This window comes from Sorex araneus, chromosome 4 (assembly GCF_027595985.1).
Source record: "Sorex araneus isolate mSorAra2 chromosome 4, mSorAra2.pri, whole genome shotgun sequence".
In the NCBI taxonomy this organism is placed as follows: domain Eukaryota; kingdom Metazoa; phylum Chordata; class Mammalia; order Eulipotyphla; family Soricidae; genus Sorex; species Sorex araneus.
In genome coordinates this window covers 219794404-219817146 of record NC_073305.1, presented here as the reverse complement: position 1 = coordinate 219817146, position 22743 = coordinate 219794404, and the positions used below count along the sequence as shown (strand labels likewise).

Below are 22743 nucleotides of genomic sequence, written 5' to 3'. Positions count from 1 at the left end.
TCGGGTTGGGTGTATCTGCTGTGTGAGTTGGGTGCTGGATGTGGGGTTTGTACTGATTGGGTGTATCTGCTGTGAAGTTGGGTGCTGGGTGTCGTGTGGGTGTTGGGTGGGTGTATCTGCTGTGTGAGTCGGGTCTGGGTGTTGGGTGTGGTGTATCTTATGTGTGAGTCAGGTGTGTGGTGTATCTTATGTGTGAGTCGGGTGCTGGTGGTGTGCTGGGAGCACGTGTGTTGTGTGTGCTGCGTTTGGATTGACATGCAGACATGCTAACAGCCGTGTTGAACTCCACCCCCGCTCACTCGGTGTGGGGTGGCCTGGACTTAGGGGCACACAGGGGGGCGTTTGAAGCGAGGCCCTGTTAGGATTGCCACCCCCACCCCACAGCCTGCCCACTTGCTATGCGGAGAAAGGTGATGCAATAATATAATAGGGTCCATTTTACTTCATTTCGGTTTTGCTACTGCTTGAGGGGAAAAAAACAGATTTGGAAATTGTTGATGCTTGGGGTAAGAAGGGACCTGAATTTTATACAAAATGAATGATTTGCAGGGAGGGAGCGAGGGAGAAGGGAGGGAGCGAGGGAGAGAGAGGGAGAGAGAGACACAGACAGAGAGAGAGGGAGAGACAGAGAGGAAGAGAGGGGGAGAGACAGAGACAGAGAGAGGGAGAGAGAGGAGAGAGGGAGAAAGAGAGGGGGAGAGAGAGAGGAGAGAGATGGAGAGAGACACACAGGGAGGGAGGGAGAGAGAAGGGTGTAAGGAAATAACGCCTGTCCTATTCCAGTGACGCGTTTGTTTCTGAGTCGCGTCTGCTGGGCTCAGGGCTTACTCTTGGCCGAGGATGACTCCGGCGGGTTTGGGGGGTGCCGTGGGGAGCCAGAGACCAAAACCGGATTGGTCACTGCAAGACAAGTGCCGAGGCACCGTGCTTGGCCTGGCCTATGGCCGTCCCTTCCTCCCGCTCCTACAGGCCCTGCCGGCCCCTCTGGGCGGGGCAGTGAGGTGCTTCCAGAGCTGCCCCGGGTCACTCGTGTCCAGGAAGGCCAGGACCAGTGGGGACCAGGACTGAGTCTTGGGCACAGCAGGGAGCCCCCACGTGGCCCGTGGTCCCCCCAGAGCAGCCAGCACCCCTTCCCCGGGCAGCCCCAGCCTCTCCGTCCTCCTGTCCTGCCTCTATTCTCGCCGCTGGGCCGTCCTGCTCTGTCCCCGCCGGCCACTGCCTGCATCTCCCTCCGACAGACACTGCTCTTCTCTCTGGCCTCTCATGCCCCTTCCTCCAGGAAGCCCCCTCAGGTGCCTTCTCCTCCCTACCAGGGTCGAGGGGCGTCTTCCTCCATCCTCTGTGCCTCCCTTCCTGGGCATCCGACCCCCTTGGCGCCTGTCAGTTCTGAGGTGGGACCCAGGAACACAATCGACACGTGTGCTGGTCAGTGAGACCCTGACCAGGAAAGGGGAGGGGAGCCCCACGCCAGCACCCAGAGCCGGCCGAGAAGGAGAAGGGGGCTGTCTGGGGGTCCTGAGAGGGGGGGGTCCTGCCCCCCCCCCCGCTCTGTCTCTGTCCTCCCCGCGCTGGCCCCGGGGTGAGTGACAGTGGGCGGGGTCTTGTTCCCACTGCCTAGGGACCCATCGTGTCTCTGGGCCTTCCTGGGTCCCCTGGGCTGTCTCGTCCCCAGCGGGCTGGGAGCTGGGCTCTCCCGCTGGGCCTGTGCCAGGTGACCGCGGGGAACTGGCCAGGGGTGGTGGTGTCACGAGGGGCCCCCCGGTGGGTGGGGTGGGGTGGGCGAGAAGGGCCCCCGCCTGCCTCCCCGGCCCTCTCCCCCCGCAGGGTCCCTGAGCCAAACAGGGCAGCCTGACAGTGGTGCAGTGAGCGACCGAGTTCACAGCTCCGTGCGTGTCCACCAGTGTGACCGGAGGCAAGGAGCAGGATCACCCTTCGAGTGCTGAGCACCCCAGTGCTCAACCCCAGTGCTCGTGTCCCAGTGCTCAAACCAGTGCTCATACTCAGTGCTCCCAGTCCAGAGCTCATATTCTAGTGCTCACCCCAGTGCTCACACCCCAGTGCTCTCATCCCTGACTCTGCTTCTCTCCTGCCTGGGTGCTGCTCATGAGGCTGGGCTGCCCCCCCACCCCGCTCTGCCCCCAAAGAAGAGGCTGGAGTCTAGAAAGAGGCAGAGACGAGACTCTAACCGAGTATTTCAGAGTCTGAAGCCAAGGAGGGCCAGGGGCTCATACAGGACACTTCCTGTGGCCTCGTGCTGTGTGCACATGTGTGTGTGCACGTATGTGAATCATGTGCATATGCATGTATATGTGAACACAGGCACATGCAGCTTGTGCTTCTCTGTAAGTGTACATGTGTGGATATATGTTCATGTGAACGTGTATGAATGCACACACATACATGTGAGTGTGAGCCCTGCGTGCACATGTGGATGTGAGCACATGGGGGTAGGTATGATTAGATGCATGTACATGTGCATGTGTGAACACACAGATGTGCATGAATGTATGCACATGTGTATAGTGTACAGGTGTGTGCACCTGCTTGTGTGCATATGTGGGTGCATGTGCATGTGGGTGTGATGAGCACACAAATGCATGAGTGTGACATATGTGCATTGCTTTTTGTGCGCATGTTGAGGTGTGACTGCACATGTGCACATGTGCATGTATGCATATGTGAGTGCACGTGTGAGTGTGGGTGAGGGCACATGTGTGCATGTGTCTGCATGTACATGTGTGAGGGTACATATGTGCATGCATGTGAATGCATGTACTTATGTGAGTGGGGACACACTGTGCATGCATGTGTGCACATGTAAGTGAACATATGCATGTGTGTTCATATCTGAGTGAGTGAGGGCACCTGTGTGCATGTATATATGTGTGTGCATGCATATATGTGTGTGCATGCATATATGTGTGTGCATGCATATATGTGTGTGCATGCATATCTGTGTGTGTGTGTGTGTGTGTTGTAGGAACTGGGAGGCCCCTGGTGGCCCATGCGGCACTTCTCAGCCCTGTACGAATCTGGGGACCCCCATCCCTGCAGCTCCCCCAGGCCTACAGACCCGCAGGGGCTTCTCGTGGCTCCCAGGGGGCTGGCACGGCAGCTGCTCTGGGGTCTGGGGTATCCTGCCGACGGCGTCATTCCCAAGGGCTGCGCCTGCCGCTGCCCCCTGGGCCCTGCTGCCTGCTCCAGCCCCCCCCCCCAGCTTCTCCAGAGTGACGGGACCACCTCACGCGTGGCGGTGCCCCCTCGCGGGTCCTCCCGAGGCTGGAGCCGACTCTGGCTGTGGGTGGCTCCGTGCCGGGGCCTCATCGCCTGCCCCCCTCTGGCAGGAAGTGGATCCACAGGCGACAGAAACCCCCGTGTGAGCGGAGCAGCGGCCGCCCGGAGACCCCGCCAGCCACACTCGCCTCTGTGGGGACGGGCACAGCAGCCCCAATGCCCCCGAGGGGTGGCACAGCCACCCACCCGCTCTTGCTCCTGAAGCCGCCGTGCCAGCCCACTCCTGGGGGCGCGATGGCCACGGAAGAGGCAGGGTGGGGGTCGTGGCTGCACTCCGCTGGGCTGCCCCGGGGACCCTCCTTTCTCGGGCGGGGTGGGGTCCCGAATGATGCTCAGAGGCCAGCGGGGGTCCTGCCCCACCCCGTGAGTCCCAGCCAGACGCACTGGAGGTTCGGGGAGCAAAGGGTGGGTGTTTGGGGTCCCCTGGGCACCCCCAGGGCTGCACCTGGTGGGCTCAAGGGACTGTCCCTCCCTCCCCCTGTCGCTCGCCCAGGCCCTGGGGGCGGGTTTCTGCCCTGGACTAACCCAGAGGCTTCTGGCCTTTCTCGAGCCCAGTGGCCGGAGGCAAAGGATGAGCCTGACCCTGCCAGGCCGCCCTCCGGCAGCCCGGGGGTGCTCGGCATCTCCTGGAAGCTTCCCTGGCCTGGGTGCCGCCCCGAGGCGGACGCCCGCAGCAGGAAGCAGGAAGTGGGGGGTGTTGGGGCCCAGAGGGCCTCTGCCATTCTCAGCCCCAGAGTCAGGCTGGGGGGTCTCAGGGCAGGAGGCTGCCCCCCAGGACAGAGGCAGGGGACGGTGAGGGAGCTCCCCGGCTGCAGGCACAGGGCCACGAACCCCCGACAGCGACAGCGACCACCCAGCTACGCCCCGAGATGGGAACGCACAGATGGGACACGAGATGGGAAATGCGCCCGAGGTGGCGAAGGAAACGCAGATTTCCAGAACATTCTTTGGGAGACACGTTTCTTCTCTGGTGTGCACCTAAAACATGGCCTTCCTCGGGGTCCCCTTGGCCCCACCTACTGGCACTGCCCCACCAGGTGACCTCCCTTCTGTATCAGAGGTGGCCGCCACCTGGGGACCCCTCACAGGAATCTCCTCCGCCAAGCAGCCACAGAACCTCAGAATCCTCCTGGACCCTGTGTAAACAGTGCCCAGTGAGTGACCCCCCCATGCACACACACGTGCGTGCGCGCACACACATATGCATACACACCCATGTGCACATGCATACACGCACACACATGCACACGTGTACACACATGCACACACATGCATGCACACACGCATGTGCACACAAAGCACACATGCACACACATATGCATACAAAGCACACATGCACACACGCACATGCACACAAAGCACACATGCTCACACGCATGTGCATACAAAGCACACATGCACACACATGCATGCACACACGCATGTGCACACAAAGCACACATGCACACACATATGCATACAAAGCACACATGCACACACGCACATGCACACAAAGCACACATGCTCACACGCATGTGCATACAAAGCACACATGCACACACATGCACACACTCATGTGCATGCATACACATGTGCACAGACACCCACATGCATACATATGCACACATGTACTTGCACACACAAGCACACACACCTATGCACACATGCACACACACAAACAGCATGCACATGTGCATACACATGCATGCATACACACATGCACACACATGTACACATGCATGTACACAGATGCACACACGTGCACACACTCATGAACACACACACCATGTAGGTGACCATGCCACAGCAGAGACTCAAGGATCAGAGGCACAAAACGTGGGGCGGGAGCTGGCCCGTGGGGGGTGGCTGCTGCTCGGGCGCTGTGGGGTGCTGCCGCCTGGCCCAGGCCCGCCCCCGGGATTTGCTGATCCGCGTCTCCCGCTAATCGCGTCTCGGAGCAGCTTTGGGAGGAGGATCGCCCAGCCAGGCAACCCCTCTCCGCGGGCCGGGCCGCGCTCAGACGCGCTCCCGATGCATTTTAATGACGGGCTTTATAATATCTTATTAAAGATGGTAAGAGCATCTAATAATCATTTAATAAATATTAATGAAGCATTTACAAATCACACCTTAATTTAGAGCCCCGGCCCCTCCCGGGCCCGGATATTCACCCCTGGGGGGCTCCCGGGGGGCTCCCAGGAGGAGGCAGCCCCACCCTGCCCCAGGGTGCTGTGACATGTGCCATTCCGGCACCCTAAGTGATTTGAAAAATAATAATTCTTGGAGTGCAGTTCAGTGCAATGAAGCTTGATACCCAGAGCAGTTTTAGCAATTATTATTCTGTTTGGGGAACATTAAAGCATAATCTACCATGAATTTATAATCCATAGCTTCTATCTCAAGCACTTTTTTTTTTTTAAATAATAGGCGATAATTATGTGGCCTCCTTTGGAAGCTCCCGTGGATGTTGGAACACAAGATGGGCAGAGGGTGGGTTCCTCCGGGCAACGGCAGAGCTCCCGCCCCGGCTCTCCGGCCTCTGCGGGTGGCTGGCCAGGAGGCTTATGGCCCTGCTCTGTCCAGCCCGGGTGCCAGCAAGGGCCCTGGGAACAGGCCTCTCCCACGTCCAGGCCTAGTGGCCAGCGGAGAGCTGAGACCCGGCCTGATACCTCAGGGAGCCCTGAGCCGTGTGGGCAGAGGCAGAGACGGATGCAGTGAAGAAGCAGGAGTTTACGGGGGCGGGTGGGGGGCTCCTGGGCAGACTCCACGAACCTTGGGCGAGGCCGGGGTAGAGCCCCGCCTTGGGGGAGACTCCGGGGGCCTCTAAATTGTCTCCGGCGGTAAAAGGGGAGAAGGGGACAGAGACCGGTGGGACGGGTGTGCTGGGCCCGGCCCGTTGTCTGAAGGGCGGGGTGGGGGGAAGCAGGCAGGGCCGGCAGCCTGGGGGCTTCCTGTCCAGGTGGGCCGCCAGCCCGGCCCTCCGCGCTGGGCCGGGTCATCACAGATTCTGAGAATGTCGCTAGTTCATCGCCGGCCACGGAGCAAACCTCACGGGACCAGACCCTGAGCACCTCAGACCGCCCGCCCGGGAGACGTGGCACTCCTGGGGGACCTGGAGCTCGGAGGGATGCGGCGCCCCTTCCTCAGGGGTCCTGCAGAGTGCTGGGCTCTGGGCAAAGGTCTCGGCCCTCCGGGGTCCAAGGTGGACCCAGCCTCCAGGGGCTGCCCTGCACTTAGAGGGACTGGCCAGCAGATGGCGCTGCAGGGATTGAAACAGGAGCCGCGGCGGCCCCCGGCCTGGCTGGACCCACCTGTCCAGACTGCAGGAGCCCCCAGTGCAGAGAGAGGCGTGCAAGCAGGCCTCTGTGGGGCGCGGACCCCCGTGGGAAGCCCCCGCTCAGCCTGGGACAGAGCCTGCCCTAGGATCGGCGCTGGCAGGGGCAGGGTGCCCAGGTCTGGAGGGGAGCCTGCGTCCAGCTGGGCAGAGGTCCAGCGGGCCGTCAGCTCCAGGACAGAGCCAGGAGCAGCCCCTGGGCACCGCTGGGTGGGCACCAGAGAGGACGGGAGGGGCTGGTGCTGGCCAGCTGCCGCAGGGCTGAAGCAAGTGCGTGTTCCGAGGGGGTTGGGGCTTTGGGCTTGACTCTGGAATCAGGGGTCACTCCTGGGGGGCTCGGGCACCATACGGGGGGCAAGGGATCCAGTTCAGGGAGGCTGAGGGCCTTGGCAGGAGGCCCCACCCCCCAGCCACCCAGCCCGGGGCCTGGGGGTCAGAGACACCAGTTTCCAGAGTCCCCGACCCCGTCCCTGTCCTCTGCTGGTCGCGGGAGTGGACGTGCAGGGCCTCAGGATGCCCAGGGTCGGCCGGGGACCCCCACCCTCTCTCGCCCTCCTCGCCCCTGAGGGGCCCCTGGGCCGTCCACCCTTGTCCCCAGATCCCAGCGCCAGGCGTCCGTCCCTCAGGGCCCTGGTCCCCTGATCCACTTAGATAGAATGAGACGCCCCACTCCCGGCCGGCACCTGCAGAGAATATTTATTTGAGTATTAAGCACAGATAAGGCTCCCCGGGGACGGTTTCTGGGCGCAGACGCAGAGCTGCACTGCAGCCCCCCACCCCCCCAGCCCCACTCAGGCTCTTTGGGCATGTGGTTTGCGAAAATATTTTCCTTGCGAAGGTAAGCTGTGCTCTGCTGGTTTATTATTATTATTTTAAATCTGAAGAGCTCTCCGAGCTCAGTCATTACTCTCGGCGTCTAATTAATACAGATGATGACAAAGCAAACAGCCCGATGACCTAGATTCTCCTCTTCAATTGCCGGCAATTTGCACGAACGCCTCCTCAGCGCTCAAGAACTTTCCGGAACCTGCCGCTCCCGGGAACAGTTCTTTAAGTTTAAGGTTTAGGAGCTTGTTACTCACAAAGCAGATGGCCCCCAGCCCTCCTTCGATTCAGCTTTTCAGGAAGAGTGGGAACACGCAATGCACGCGCACATGCACCCACACAGACGAGTACACACAGATACACACACAACACACATATAGACACACATGCACAGACATGCACACACAGCAGACACACACATACAGAGACACACACAAACATACACACAGACATGCACACACACATGCACCCACACAGATACATACACACAGAGACACATAGTACACGCAGACACACACATGCACAGACACACTCAAACACAAACACACACATACACACAGACATGCACACACATGCACACAGAAACACATAGCACACATAGACACATGCACAGACAGACACACACATACACACAGACATACACAGACACAAACACACACATGCAGAGATACACCCAACACACTTGTACAGATACACACATGCACAGACATACATACACATACACAGACATGCACACACAGACATGCATACACTCAGACATGCACAGACAGTACACACATAAACACGGACATGTACATACACGACAACTATGCACAGGCATGCAGACATACACAGAGAGTACATACACACATGACCATATATATGCACACACATACAGACACACACATGCACAGATATGCAGCCACGCGCACACACACACAGAGCAACAGTAACAACCAGCCCCCAGACAGCCCTTTCCAGCAACTGAACTGGAAAATTAGAAAATGAATACTCCTCAAGCTCCCGCGGCTGCCCGCGCGGCCCCGTTTCTTAAGCGGTGACATTTTGAAAGCCCAGAGATCAGGAATGAGAAAGGCCTGGAAGGGCCGGCCGAGGGCTGCAGGCTCGGGTGGCACCAGGGGGTGTCACCACGCCGTCCCCTGGCCTCCCCACCCAGCCGCCAGGCCTCTGTCTTCTCAGAAAAGTTGGCCCTGGGGAGGGAGGCGGCTGGTCGGACCCGTGGGCGTGGGGGTTTGCATTTCCTTCCTGCGGCGGGGCGGGACTATGTCCTTCCTGCTGACACTCTCCGGTGTGGGTGGGAAGGTGCCTGTCCCCCAACAACACTTGCAGAGGCGCCGGCCACTCCTCCAAGCCTTGTACTCGCCCCCGGGGGCGGCTCCTGCCCTGGCATCTCTGCTTAGCGCCGGGCAGACATTTGCCAGCATGGGCGGTGGGTAAAGGAGCCGCCCCGAGGGTCGGGGGTGCGCGTCCCTCCCCGAGGGGAGAAGACGGAGGCGACTTCCCAGGGGCCGTGCGCTCGGGCAGCCCCCCTGCACCGTGGAAGGGAGCTTGAGCGTCACGGGCTGGTCCCGGGGAGGGGTCCGTCCGGTCCCCGAAGCCGGGAGGGCGCGGGCGGGTGTGAGCCTCGGTGTGCCCGCTGCCCGCCGTCCCCGTCAGTGCGATGCCCACACCTTCCTGAGTGTCTCCGTGAAGGCGCTCGGACGGTGGCCCAGGACCCCCTCCCCGTGTGTCCCTGCTGGCTCGACTTCACTGGGGGCAGGTGACTAAGGGATCCACTTCGATCACATCTTCGGGTCTTGCCATGTCGAACAGAAAAAGGTGGGGGGCACTTACGGGATCTGGGGTGCCTGGGGCCTCCAGAACCCGCGTCCAGGGAGCAGAAGGGAGCTGGGGGCAGCCGCCCCCCCAACCCCCACCTCTGGGTGTGCAGGGCTGGGGGGGGGGTAGCTTCAGGCCACACTCGGCCCCCAGGCGCCACCAGAGGATGGGGTGTGTGTGGATCCTGCGACCAGCACCCCCGCGGCCCCGGGGACCTTTCTTCGGGAGAGTGGCAGAGTTTCCTCCGTGCGAGCGAGAGTTCGGGGTGGGGTTGGGGTGCAATCAGAAGGGAGCGGTGATTGCTTCTGCGGCAGACAAACAGAAATCACCCTCCTAATAACCACGATTGTTTCCTCCCTCCCCGGCCTCGGTTCACAAAATACCTTATTAAATCTGGAGAATAAAAATGTGCCCGGGGCGATGGTTTATTATTAGAATAAATAATAGACGTGTCCCGCCCCCCACCCACCCCCCACCTTGAGGGGTCTCGGAGGGGAGGCCTGGGATTCGGCGGGCAGGGGGGATTCCGGGGGGGCCCAGGTTCGGGAGGGGAGGCGGGGCTGCGAGGGCCAGCAGGCGAGGGGGCCGGGCTGCCTGGCCCCCAGCTCTACTCCCTGCTGCCTCTGTCTCCCCCGAGGGGACACACCGGCCCCCAGCCCAGGCACCCGTGCTCCTGCCAACAGAGTGCTTAAGAAGTGGTCAGGGGGGCTGGAGCGATAGCACAGCGGGGAGGGCGTCTGCCTTGCACGCGGCCAACCTGGGTTTGATTCCCAGCATCCCATATGGTCCCCCGAGCACCACCAGGAGTAATTCCTGAGTGCAGAGCCAGGAGGAACCCCTGAGCATCGCCGGGTGTGACCCAAAAAGCCAAAAAAAAAAAAAAGTGGGTGAGCTAGAGCCCACACACAGCTAGAGCCCACTCCTCACACCTGCCGTCTGGGGCCCGGCGGTGGCGCCCTGGACAGTCCGGCCTCGGTCCACCCCTCGTGGTCCCCTCTAACCAGAGCCCGACGCCACGGAATCTTGTACAGGTTGCTGTGTCCTCCGGGGGCATCAGGCGTGGCGGGAGCGTGTGCGGGACACGAGGCCGCTGGCCAGCTGGACGGCCCATGCGGGGCCCCTCGGTGCCACCAGAAACAGGACTCAGACAGAATGTGTTCGGGCCTCAGGTCAGTCCGCGGGTGACGCCATGCGCCTGGGAGGCTGAGCGGAGCCCTCGAGGGAGACTTCTGCCCGTCTGGGCGCTGGTCGCCCCGGGGCTAGATTCTGCGTCCCCACGGCCGCCTCCCGGTCACTCTCGGCAGCAGCGGGGTCTGGCTCTCCCGAGGCTCAGATGGCAGCGGCGGGGGGCAGGGGGAGAGAGGAGGCGTCCCCCTTCTGGTCACCACTTACCCTGGAGTCGGGGGTCGGACCCCTGGCCCGGAAGTCTTGTTTCTGTTTATCTGGGTGCGGGGTACACTCAGCGGTGCTCGGGGCTGACTCCCGCCTCTACGTCCAGGGGTCCTGGGGAGGTTCGGGGGATGCTGACGTGATGCCGGGTCTCAGGCCCGCATTGCCCGCTTGCCCGGCGAGCGCCCTGCCCCCCGGGCTCTCTCTCGCGTTTTCTCGACGGCTTTCTCCTCTCTCGCTGTCGCGAGTCCTGCATACTTCCTGCTTTTCGGCGTGGAGCCTGGCAAAGGCGCCAGAGCGGACAAGACCTGTCCCTGCACAGGGGGTGTCTGGGCGCATTTTACAAACACCAGGTACCCGGCCTTGAGTCTCACCCAACCCCCCCAAGAATGGTCACCAAACTGCACTCGTAACTGTAGCATCGGCAAAGCAGAGTTGGGGAGGTGATAGGGCAGTAATGCTAAACTTGCTGCGACTGGGCCATCCTCTTCAGCCGAGACCCCCTATAAAATATGTGTATTTGGCAATAAAGTGAGCGGCCCTTGGCGGTCTCCCGGAGGGGCTTCTCCATGCACCCGTCACCCTGCGCCCGGCGTCTGCCCAGACCCAGTGCACAGCGTGTCTGGGCACGTTGGAGAAAGACGATTTCCCAACATCAAGGAAGCAATGAGACAGTCCTGTAGGAAGGGGTGGGCCACACTTGCTGATGCTCAGGGGTTACTCCTAGCTCAGTGCTCAGGGATTCCTCCTGACAGTGCCAGGAGGCTTGGGGGGACATGTGGAATGCCGGGGATCGAACCCGGGTCAGCCACAGAGAAGGCAAATGCCCTGCCAGCCGTCCTCTCTGTCAAGGGCCCTCTGCTCGTCTTCTTAAGAGCTGCTTTCGGAAAACCAGGGCAGAGGGAGGCGGGACTGGTTGGGCCAGGGCTCTGGCCCAGCTGAAACAAGTCCTGGTTCTGTTTTGGTTCGACAACAAAGTCTAAGGAACTTTCAATGCCAAAAAATAAAAAAAGTGAAAAACAAAACATATGAAATATATATCACAAGTGGGCGCCTGAACTCTCTTATCCTTTCACATCTGAGGGGCATTGTTTGCCATCAGAGGCTGGAACTCAGGGGCCTCAAAGGAGACCAGAAACTCACAGAGCACCCCAGGGATGACCGTGGCGGGCGTGATGCCGGCGGGCAGCTTGGCTGCCCCTGTTCCCCCCACTGTGCCGCCGCCTCTCGGGCAGGGGTGTTTTGGCTCCCCTGCCGGGGCTGTGAACATGAGATCATCGCTCTCACACGCCTCCTTGATTCCAAGAAACGCTTTGCGGCCAGGCGAGGAGAAATAGTGCCTAGCAGGTGCACTGACCAGAGATTCCGTCTCTGTTCTCAGAACTGAGCTGGGCGTGTTGGCACCTGGCCTCCCCAGTCCTCCCGTGAGAAGAGCACGGTGACCTAGGACCCACTGGCCAAGTGACAGGTGGCCACCGCCCGTATCCCTGGGGGAGTCCGCCTTGGTGGATGCATGCGGGTGAACCTTGGTCCTGGGCGGGGTTTGACTGTCCTGTCCCCTCTGGTCCCCCTCTCTTTACCCACTTTCCAGACTTGACTTGGACGAATTATGTTCCAGAATGCTGCCAGATCCACATTGCAGAAGCTATTCAGGCAGAAAGGGGGCGGGGGGCTTTAAATGCATCATTAATTAATCCTGTGTCTGTCACGAACCTAAGTGATTAGAAGCGACTTTCCATTTGCTTTCATGATGTTGGGTTTTTTTTTCCCTGCAAAAGCTCCTGATTATTTTTCTCTTTTCTTTTTTTTCCCTTCTCTTTGTAGGTTTCAAGGCAACAGATGAATTGTGAAAGAGAACAGCTCAGGGTAGGTGCCTTGGCTTTGCTAAAAAAGTTCTTTTCCCGGGTTTCCTGTCGGCGTGATAAGCAAAACATTTCCTTGTCCCTCCCAAGACACGGGGTTCTAAATAGCAGGCTTCATCTTAAGACTGGTAGAGTTGAAAATATTTATCCCAGCTAATTTAGTATTGATTGAGCTGGTAAATACAGTATATCTTCTTTTGAAGTGCCATTATAGTAGGTATGGATTTTTTGATTTAGATTCAGCAATAAATACTTCTCTTCTGGAACCTGTTTGACATCATTGGACTCTTTTTATGTACAACACGAGATCTAAGTAATATCAAAGGTCAGAGGAGATCAGGCTCGCTCCTTAATGTGAAGGCCGGGCTGTTTGCTGAGTGGCCAAAATGTTTTCCCCGCTGTGCCCTGGGCCGGGCAAGCATGTGATGTGTCAAGGGCATTTTCTGGGAGGATTTCCGGGCTGCGTCGGCCCTGTGGCGAGATGGCCATATTTGTGTGGATGGGAGACAGAGCGTTCAACCTCATCGGCTGTCTGTGTCTCTGTGTCTTGCCCGTGAAGCCGTGCTGGAGGAGATCTGCCGGGAGCGGCGGCCCCTGAGGTGCAGTGGGGGAGTTTGCCAGCCAGGGGGCTCGGCGGCTTCCTGCCTCTGCTTTCCTTGTCTCGCGGCTGAGCTCCTGGCCCCGGGTGTGGTATTTTCACAGATCCCAGGATGACCCGGCCCCACTTCATTTTGTTTATTTGAGCCATTCATGTACTGAGTGGGTGACTTTCAAGCCCTGGGCGTCGGCCTACGTTTAATGTCACTGATGGAAGCTTGGCAAATTTTCCTGGACAGTGTAATGTATAGTCATGTGTGTGTGGGGGGGGAGGGGGAGATCTGTTGATTTGGGGTGTGGGGGGGAGAACGATTGAGCTGCAAGCAATCTAATGAATCAGAATAATTTATTAAAGCAGTCTAACGCCATTTATCCACTGCCTTGTAACTTTTCAGAGCATTTACTTGATGCCGGTTTCAGGACGTCAGTGATTTGTGGAGTTATTTCCATTTTACAATTGCTATTGGCGTGGGGTTTGTTAAATCCTTCTTGGAACCAGCAGCGGCATCCAGTGGCATTGGAAGCAAGCTCACGAGGCGAGGTTTCTCCCTCGGATGCATATTTCTTTTCCGTGGTCACCCAGCTAGGGCCGCCTCCATTAACCTCTCATCGCTCCCCACTTCACTCCTAATACCTGTGTCCACATTAGCTGCGACTCCTCCAGAAACAGCCTTCGAGATGTCTGAAGCTTTGCTGAGCTTCAATATTTTCCTCATTGCTCCTCACTGCAGTCTGAATTCCGGCTTCATCCTAGTAAATAATGGATGGCAAGTTCAGATTTCGCTTCCTGTTTGGATGGGGGCGCTGGCCAGAACTAGGTCAGAGGGAAGGAGGAACGTGTGCGCCCGTCTCCGGAAACGCGGGCTCCCTCCCTCCCGGTGAAGGCAATACTGAAATCTCTATCAAAGATGAGTCTCAGTTGGCTGGGGGTTGGGGGGTGCGGCAGGAGGGGCTGCTCTGCAGTGAGGAGCAAGGACCTTGTTGCAAGGGCTGAGGTTTCGGAATAAGAACGGAAGAAGAATCTCCCTCAGAGGAGATCAATTCCAACAGGTTTGAGAGATTGAGCCGTAGGACTCGGTTCAAAATGTCCTCAGAGCTCGTGAACACCATGAACCTTCTCTAACATGGAAAACCGGGACTTCCTTTGTGGCGACTGTTTTTTGTTGCACTCTGTCTGCTGTTTTGGTTTTGGATCCGGCTATGCTCAGCGCTCACTCATGGCGCGATGTCAAGGTTTCACTCCTGGTGGGGCCCAGGGAACCATATGAGACTTGGGAACAGAACGCAGGTTGCCTTGTGTGCATGGCAAGACCCCCACCTGATGCACCATCTCTCCAGCCCCTAGTTTAACATTTTAAACAAAAGCATATTTCGAATCCATCGAGAACACCTTAAATCAATGGAATATACATGTAAGTGGTCTGGTGACTGATCAGTTACTGACGAGGTGCCCCTTTCCCCGAGTGCTTGGAAACTCCTGTTTCCTCCAGGACTGTCTCCTCTGTGGGGTATTTGTTCCTCATCTCTCTCTCTCTCTTTCTCCCTCCCTTGTTCTCATCTAATCCCAGCCTGTGTGTAACCAGTATTTTTGCTTCCTGAAATTCTTTGATCAAAGTGATTATCCTTTACTTTTTAGGGAGAAATTTTGCTTTGCTTTTTTTTGTTTGTTTGTTCCTTTGGGGATTATGTCTGGTGGTGCTCAGGCCTCACTCCTGGCTCTGTGCTCCAGGATCACTCCTGGTGGTGCTTGGGGATCATAAATGGTGCTGGGATGGAACCCGTGTGAGCTGCATCCAAGAAAAGCACTTTAACCCCTATAGTACTGTCTCTTCAGCCTAAGAAAGTTGTTTAAAAGGGTTTCTGAAAAGAAATTGGGTTCTGATCTGAAATGCGAATGAATACCTCGACATCTCATTTCTTTTTCTTTTATCTTAGAAACAGTGGTGGTTGGGGGGGCGTAGGGGGGGGCACATTATTTGCAGGTTCTCCTTACCAGCCACACTTTTAAAACGGTGTTTGCAATACTGTAAAATGCACTTCTGGATTTGTTCGCTACGATGATTAGACCATGCCTTGCCGATGATCTCTTCATTAGACCATTCTGTTGCATCATCAGAAACCAGGGATCCAAGGGGGAATTGGGGCCATGCAGAAGGACACAGCTGTCCGTTCCGTGCAAGTGGGCAGTAGGCAGGGGCGGGCATTCCTCTCCTTTCTGTTTGCTTTCTTTCCCTCGCAACCCCTAAATTGATTTGGCCGAAGCAGACTCAGCAAACGGCTTGTTCTGTAACGCATTCCAAGGGTTGAGAACGTCTCTGATTCATTTCAATCATTACAAGGCGTCAGTCTTTTTATAAAAAAAAAAAAAAAAAACAACAGTGGGGCTGACCAGAGTCTTTGACGTGCAAAAATGAAATCCAGAGAAATGGGCGTTATAATTGCATGTCTGCAACGCCCCCCCCCCCCACCCCTGGCCCCGGGTCACTCTTAGAGGGCGGGTCGTGGGAAAGCTCAGCGGCCCTGAAAAGGCTGAAAGGATCACCAGGAGCCCCCCAGCGCCCCCCGGCCGCAGCCCTGGGCCCGAGCGTTCGGGGTGTCAGGCCGATGCTTTGGAGCCCCAAAGTCCCGGTCAGGTTTCCCTTCTTCCCACACGCCTGCCCCGCGCCCAGCATCACCATTCACTGGGGCGGAAGAGGAAGTGACGCAACTTCCTCCTGGCGTTTGCATTGCTCGAAGGACTGTTGATCCCAGAATCCTCTCTGCCGCCGCCTCTTAGATATCATGGCGAATCCCGATGCCAATCACGTCCACCGACCACAGGCGCTCAGTGATTGGTCCCAGCAGCCGGAAGTACCGCCCCAGAAACTGGTCCCCAGTGCCTAAAATGAGCCAGGAGCGCCGGCCTGGGGAGGAAGACGTGGCAGTCGTGGGTGCAGGTTCTCTGGAGTGTGCCCGAGAGAAACCCAAGCTCTGTGCCCCCAGAGGCGTGGAGCTCCCCAGCAACTTGCGGGGCTTCCCTGCCAAGAGGCCCCCAAGCTTCCCCCGCCCCCTGTGCTCAGGGAGGTGGGCAGGGGCCCCGCGGAGCCTTAGCGGGCGTCAGCACCCTGCCCGTGGGCCCCCTTGGTCGCCTCGCCCGCCCCCTGGGCCCCCACCCAGTGCCCCAGCTCTGTTGCCCCGTCTCTCCAACTTTGTGTTTTGCACACATTGACACCGGTGCTGTGATTTGAGTTCACGGAGCCGGGTCCAAGCAAGAGCCACGGGTGGTGGCACCGGCACCGTGTCTCCGGTTCTTGGGGACTGGCCGACAGCCCCTGGCCAGCTGCTCGCGGCGTTTGTTCCTGCGGCAGCTCTGGGATCCCGCTCTTCCCACCAGCAGCCTATGCAGTGACCCCCCCGGAGGGGACCTGTCCACCAGCCGCTCCCCAGGGGGCACGGCTCTCTCTTCTGGGGGCATTGCTCAGGTGCCAGCAAGCCCACTACCCACCCGGCACGACCCACCTGCCATGCCAGGCAGCTCCTTGATCTGAGCCCAGTCTCAGCCCTCTGCCTTCTGACCAGCCCCCCGTGCTCCGCCTGCTGGTGGACTGGGTGGAGCAGGTTCCCGCAGGCACTACTGCTGATTGGCACCAACAGGCGGGGTGCAGGGGCCGTGGGGGTCACAACCCCCCTCTCAGCACTGACCTCCCGGGCATCTGCAGCTGACAAGCGGAGCGGGGTGGGGGATGAAAAGAAATCACAGGACCTCGTCGTGGCCTTTTGTTTTCCCGGCAGTCAGCCCGCTGTAGAGAACTTGGTCACTGTAACTCGGGGGTGGGGATTCTAATTAGCAGCAAACATTTGGTGACAAAGGAGCCATTGATGCTGTGACTATCGGGTGTTGGTCTGGGTGCCTTGGAAGACCTTTGGTCACAATGGGGTGGGCTCTGGGTGTGGCCTGAAGATGGAAACTCTGGAAATCCGCTCTTAGACGCCTGGTCTCCCAAAGGTCTCGGACCTCTCTGTAACCTAGGGTCACTTCCGGGGAAGGATCATTGATTGCAGGGAATGACTCAGGTCGAACGCTTCCCGCAACTCCCTGCCTTGGGCCAGAGAGGTAGCACGGGGATTAAGGCGCTCACCTGAGCGTCGATCCCTAGCACCTAGCACAGCCAGAAGCAACAGCAGCTGAGCCCAGAGCTGGGAGTCGCCCCCAAACACCGCAGGTCTGGCCCACCGGCCTCCCCCCCAAAGCCTCCTCCTAGCCTCCCCCATTAACGCCGGTTAATTTAGGCTGGTTCCCAGTGATTCTCCCATCCCTCTTTCTACTGGGAATACCAGGCCTGAGAATACCGAGTTCTGGGGGGTGTCTGTTTCCCCTTCCCACCCCGCTCCCTACTTTAAAAGCACGCTAGTAGCTGAGAGGGCAGATTCTGCGGAGGATGGCCTGGTGGCCCGCTCCGAAGAAAATGCCTCTTGCTAAGCTGCTAAGTCAGTTGTGCTTGGAATTAAGATGGACTGGGGCCAAGCTACGCAGGGAGGCATGTCCGTTGGCCTTCCTTAGAGCGGCCCAGGGCTGGCAGGTCAACCTTCCTTGCCTGCCTTTGTTTCTCCTCGTGGGCCCACCTGCCCTTGTTCTTTGTAAAGAGGCTTTTTATCTTTTTTTTTAATGCATCTTAAAATTTTTTGGGGCGGGGGCTTTTATGGGTCACACCCGGCGATGCACAGGGGTTACTCCTGGCTCTGCACTCAGGAATTACCCCTAGCTGTGCTCAGGGGAACCATATGGGATGCTGGGATTCGAACCCGGGTCGGCCGCGTGCAAGGCAAACGCCCTACCCGCTGTGCTATCGCTCCAGCCCCTTCATGCATCTTTTAAAGGCCCTCTCCCACCCCTGGTATCCGTGCTGCCTCAGCTGGGGGCAGGTACAGACACAGCTGGAGCACCCGGCTGACAAATATCTGGAAAGGAATCCGATTGCTCCAGCCCGGGGTCAGTTCACCGTGGTCCTATGCGCTGTGCCCGAAGAATCAGTGTAGATAAAATGTGGTTTCTCAGGGCCGCCCGAGACTGGATTATCAGGGCAGGAGAAACACCACCAGCTGCGTGGATATCCCCCGAGCGCTCAGCTCTGCCTTCCGAGCCTGGAGAGCCAATGGAGCAAAGGCTGCTGGGACGTAGGTGGGCTCACTCCTCCCTTAGCTCAGGACCTCCCCCCACCCCACCACCAAGGGGGTTGCTAGCCCTGGCTTTCAGGGGGAAATGCGCGGTCAGGAAGGAGGGTGAAATCGCTTGGAGAACAAAGTGATTCCCTTTCGAATTCCCCCTCAATCCTTCTGATGCCAACGAGAACCTCCACGTTTAAACTAAAGCATCTTTAACAAGTCTCTAACGCTTGCTAAGCTCTCTTTTGAGTGGAAAGGGACGGACCCTGCCTCAGGCGGAGAGCCTGCAGCAGCCAAAGCGGGTCTATCTAGATTTTTAGAAACATTGTTTGCAAAATACGGTAGTTAAGAATGAGGGGCCTGGAGCGAGGCCCACCGAGATAACAATCCTCACTGTGATTCAGAACTTGTGCCTGTTACTCAAATCCTCAGGGCCCGAGTCCCTCCTCTGTGGGAAGCAGATAATAACGGCATGCATTTCATAAGTAACGTCCCTGTGTGTAAGCACATGCAAGCCGAGATTAAAATAATTAATGCATGGGAGTTCTTAGAAAGCCTGGTCTAGAAAAGGTTCTTAATAATTGTTGGATATTAATGGTACTCTCCCCCCAGTTAACTTGTATGTATTACTCCTGATATTGGTTTCCCATTGACAGCAGGAATGCAAGTTTCCTTGGCCACTAACATCTATTTAGGTTCAAAATGAGTTTCTTTAAGGATAAATAGGAACCACGTAATGTTACAGATTGCCTGCAAAAAAAAAATAAAATGGTGCCTCTGGCATGCAAATGGCTGGAGCCCCAGAAGCTTCGCCTCCGTGGTGTCAGCCCAGTGAGAGATGTTGTGTGCATTATTAATATTTCACTGGCCAGCAGACAGGCTAGTTTCTCATTTCTGCTCGATACAAGAGTGATGCGGATGGCAGACTGCTAATGGCTAATGACCCTCTTGGCTTACACCCACCACCTTTATCCGGGCATCAGAGAATGAGACCTGCCCACCGGCTTGGCAGCTGCTTGCAGGATTTGGACCCCTTTCCTCCCCCCCTCCCCCGCAGTCGCAACCCCCCGTAAAGTCCAGCCCTTCTGTCATGGCTCAACAGCAGGTAACTCATTCCTTGGTGAGAGCCCCCCAGATTCAGATTTGGTTTTTTTTTGGGGGGGGGTGCCTACCATTTTACAATGAGTCTTGGGAGCAGTCCTTACTTCTGGTCAATTATTTATCCAAGAAAGAAAACGAAAAAAAAATTTAGATGACAGACCAAGTGTTCATGATTACGCTAGCTTGTGGAGACATCTGGTCTACCCAAACCTGCTCATTGCTGCTCTTTGACCCCTGCCAACTGAGGGAAGATGCCATCTCAGAGCCACGACAGAACAGTGAGCACATGGGTGTGAGGCATGCCCAGGGAAGGGGAGGTGGACAGGAGCACCTTACCTGAGTGACCCCCACTTACCAGACCCACTGACCGTCCCTTTCAAACCTGTGTTCCCAGGTGCCCATGGTTTCGGGGACATGACTGTTGCAGGCAGCCTTCCCTGCCCCTTAACTCGCTGAGATATCTGCTTGCTAAGAGTCACTTGTATTTGTTCCCGGGCCTGCTCTGCCAGCTGCCCTTGTTCCTGTAATTACATTATTTAGTGGAATATTATGTAAACTGATGAAAAATGAGTGCGGTAAGAAAAAGAGCTGTTTCTATGAAAACTAAGTTAATGCTTTGGAAACCTACTGTGAAAGCCAGACTTGAAAGTTATTCCGAGGAGCTGTTTGTGCTGGAAAATGTTATCGGGGCATCTGGAGAGCTGCTGCTGCTGGGAGAATCTTTCCCAGGGATCTTGAAATTCCCGGCTGGGTCAGACACAACAGGGGAGGAGACTCTAGCTACGGGAGAGGAGGGATTGGGAGCTCAAAGGAGTGTCTCTGGCTTCACGTGGCACAGGGTCTCCATAGCAACTACTTAACACAGTTGTAGAGTGAAAGCTGCGGGCAAAATGAATGAGTGAGGTTACAATAAAACTTTATTGACAAGGACTGCTAGTGGGCCAGATTTGGCCCCTGGAGTATAGTTGGCTGACCTCTGCTGGAGAGAAAGACCCTCTAGTCAGACTTAATGTTGGAAGGCTGAGGAGGGATTCTGATCAACCGAGATCAAGAGCAACATATAAATGGATGTTCATGATATTAAGACAAAGTATTTAAAATTTCTCTGTAGGGGGCTGGAGAGATAGCACAGCGGGTAGGGCGTTTGCCTTGCACGCGGCTGACCCGGGTTCAAATCCCAGCATCCCATATGGTCCCCTGAGCACCGCCAGGAGTAATTCCTGAGTGCAGAGCCAGGAGTAACCCCTGTGCATCGCCGGGTGTGACCCAAAAAGCAAAACATAAAAAAATAAAAAATAAATAAAATTTCTCTGTAGCTCGTTTTTTTTTTGTTTTTGTTTTTGTTTTTTGCTTTTTGGGTCACACCCAGCGATGCACAGGGGTTATTCTGGGCTCTGCACTCAGGAATTACTCCTGCCTGTGCTCGGGGGACCATATAGGATACTGGGATCTATGGGTTGACCGCATGCAAGGCAAATGTCCTACCCACTCTATCACTCCAGCCCCCTTCTGTAGCTCTTTTAAAATGATACCTGGATTTAAAAGATTTCCCTCTATCTGCTTTCCCCTATTCCCCAAAGAGATGGCTCCTAAAATCTGGATGGGTGGTGTGAGGGTTTGGAACCCAGAATAAAAACTGTGATTACGATTGTGTTCCAGACCCAGTGACTTAGAACTCTAGCAGAACAGAGGGGGAAGAGTGACTTCATCCTTTTTGTAATGATACCCCAGCAAGCCGTTTCTGTGATGCCTCAGTGAGGAGACTGTTCCCGCACACCCCTCGAGCTTATTATCTAGCATTATTATCTAGCTATTCCAAGAACACCCTCTTTTCTTATGAGATACGGGATTGATTGTTCTAGATCTCTGGGCGCATGGACACTGCCCTGCGTAACTGACACCTCCGATTTCAGCTCATGTCAGACTTTGGTGATTAGACTCAGGAGGTGACAGAGGCACTGAGGCTTGGGACCTGCAGAGATGAACTTTGGGGTACAGGCCTTGATCCCCACCATCCATGGCCCCCCTCTCCTTAGCAGGTCCCTTTGTCTTCGTGGGCACATACACCCAGTGGTAGATTCTGGCGTCCACCTTATGTAACGCCGGGCCCCGAGCAGAGGGAGTTCATCCCAAAGTAATTAGATCTTCACTCTTAAAAACTGCTGAAAATCCGACTGTGAGAAAACCTCCCGGGCCAGCTTCCCCACTCAACGGAGAAATGCATGAATGCTTAAAAAATTTAACATGGAAGTTGTCTTCCTTTTTTTTTTCGTTTTTGGGTCACACCCAGCGATGCTCAGGGGTTCCTCCTGGCTCTGCACTCAGGAATTACTCCTGGAGGTGCTCAGGGGACCATATGGATGCTGGGAATCGAACCCGGGTCAGCCGCATGCAAGGCAAACGCCCTCCCTGTTTGCTACCGCTCCAGCCACAGGAAGTTGTCTTTCTAAGACCATGTAGCCTCCACCCTCTCTTCTCAACCTCGAGTGCTCCCCAGTTTGGGGAGGGCCACTTACTGATGAGTGTGGAGCAGAGAAGAGCGCAAACCAGCCAGGCTGCTCCAGAGCTGAATTTCTCAACAGCCCAGGGAGGCGGAACCCGAGTGTGGAACCCGGAAGTCCCCTGCCCGAGCGTTCTCCCCGGCTCAGGCCCCTTCTCTCAGACATGTCAACACCTGCTCCAGGGAGGCCTCCAGACTTCTGTCATCTGGGACACTTGGCCTCGAAGTTCCCTCTCCCTTCCCCTGGCTTTAATTTTAGCCCATTATCCCCCGTCTTCCTTCCCCCTTCGGAGGGCAAATCTGTCCCATTTCTTGTTTTATCTTTAAATTGGTATCAAACAGCTTCCAGCAAAACCACTAATAATGCTGGCATTTCAATTTGTCATAGCTGCTCCTCATTTCTGTGACGGATGTCTCAGCAAGGGCTTGTCTTCCCGCTCTGTTCCGCTGAGATCTAAATACCACTCCGGAAAGAAAAAAAAAGAAAGAAAGGAAAAGAAAAGGCTCGGTAGAGAAGGGGACTGAGGTAAGAGGCGGAGAGAAGAGGCTTCTGCGGCTGCGACTCTGAGTGCCCTGGAGACAGCGCAGCCTCCTGCCCTGCCCGCAGCTGAGAGCGGGACTCTGAGCGGCCCGTGGAGGCTGCCACAGGCTCGGGTGATCTGTGCCCGGCCAGCCAACGTCCCCGCCCCGCAGGAGCCAGGCCCCCATCAATAGTCTCTAGCGCCCCTGCTTTGGGGCTTGGAGAAACAGCAAATCAAGCCGGGGGGGGGGCATTGGGGTCCCTTGGATCCCCTCCCGAGGGTCACACGCTGCCTTAGTCCTTCCTGCTGCAGAAAAAAATACCAGCCGGGCGGTGGCCCTGCAGCACCGATGTCCCCTGTGGGAGGCGGGTCACCGTAGTG

General features: G+C 56.9%; 1 protein-coding gene across 19 annotated transcripts in view; it reads left to right on the top strand.

Annotated features, from left to right (window-relative positions):
- Positions 1-22743, top strand: part of RBFOX1 (RNA binding fox-1 homolog 1) — a 1316266-nt gene that overhangs the window by 775885 nt on the left and 517638 nt on the right. For 18 of the 19 annotated variants that reach the window (XM_055136054.1, XM_055136041.1, XM_055136046.1 and 15 more), the window contains one exon: positions 12464-12505. The exons of the other annotated variant lie outside the window; for it this stretch is intronic. In XM_055136054.1, the coding sequence (XP_054992029.1) occupies positions 12479-12505 (27 nt within the window). In that variant the 5' untranslated portion in view covers positions 12464-12478. The remainder of the gene's footprint in view (positions 1-12463; positions 12506-22743) is intronic. 19 annotated transcript variants of the gene reach the window in all.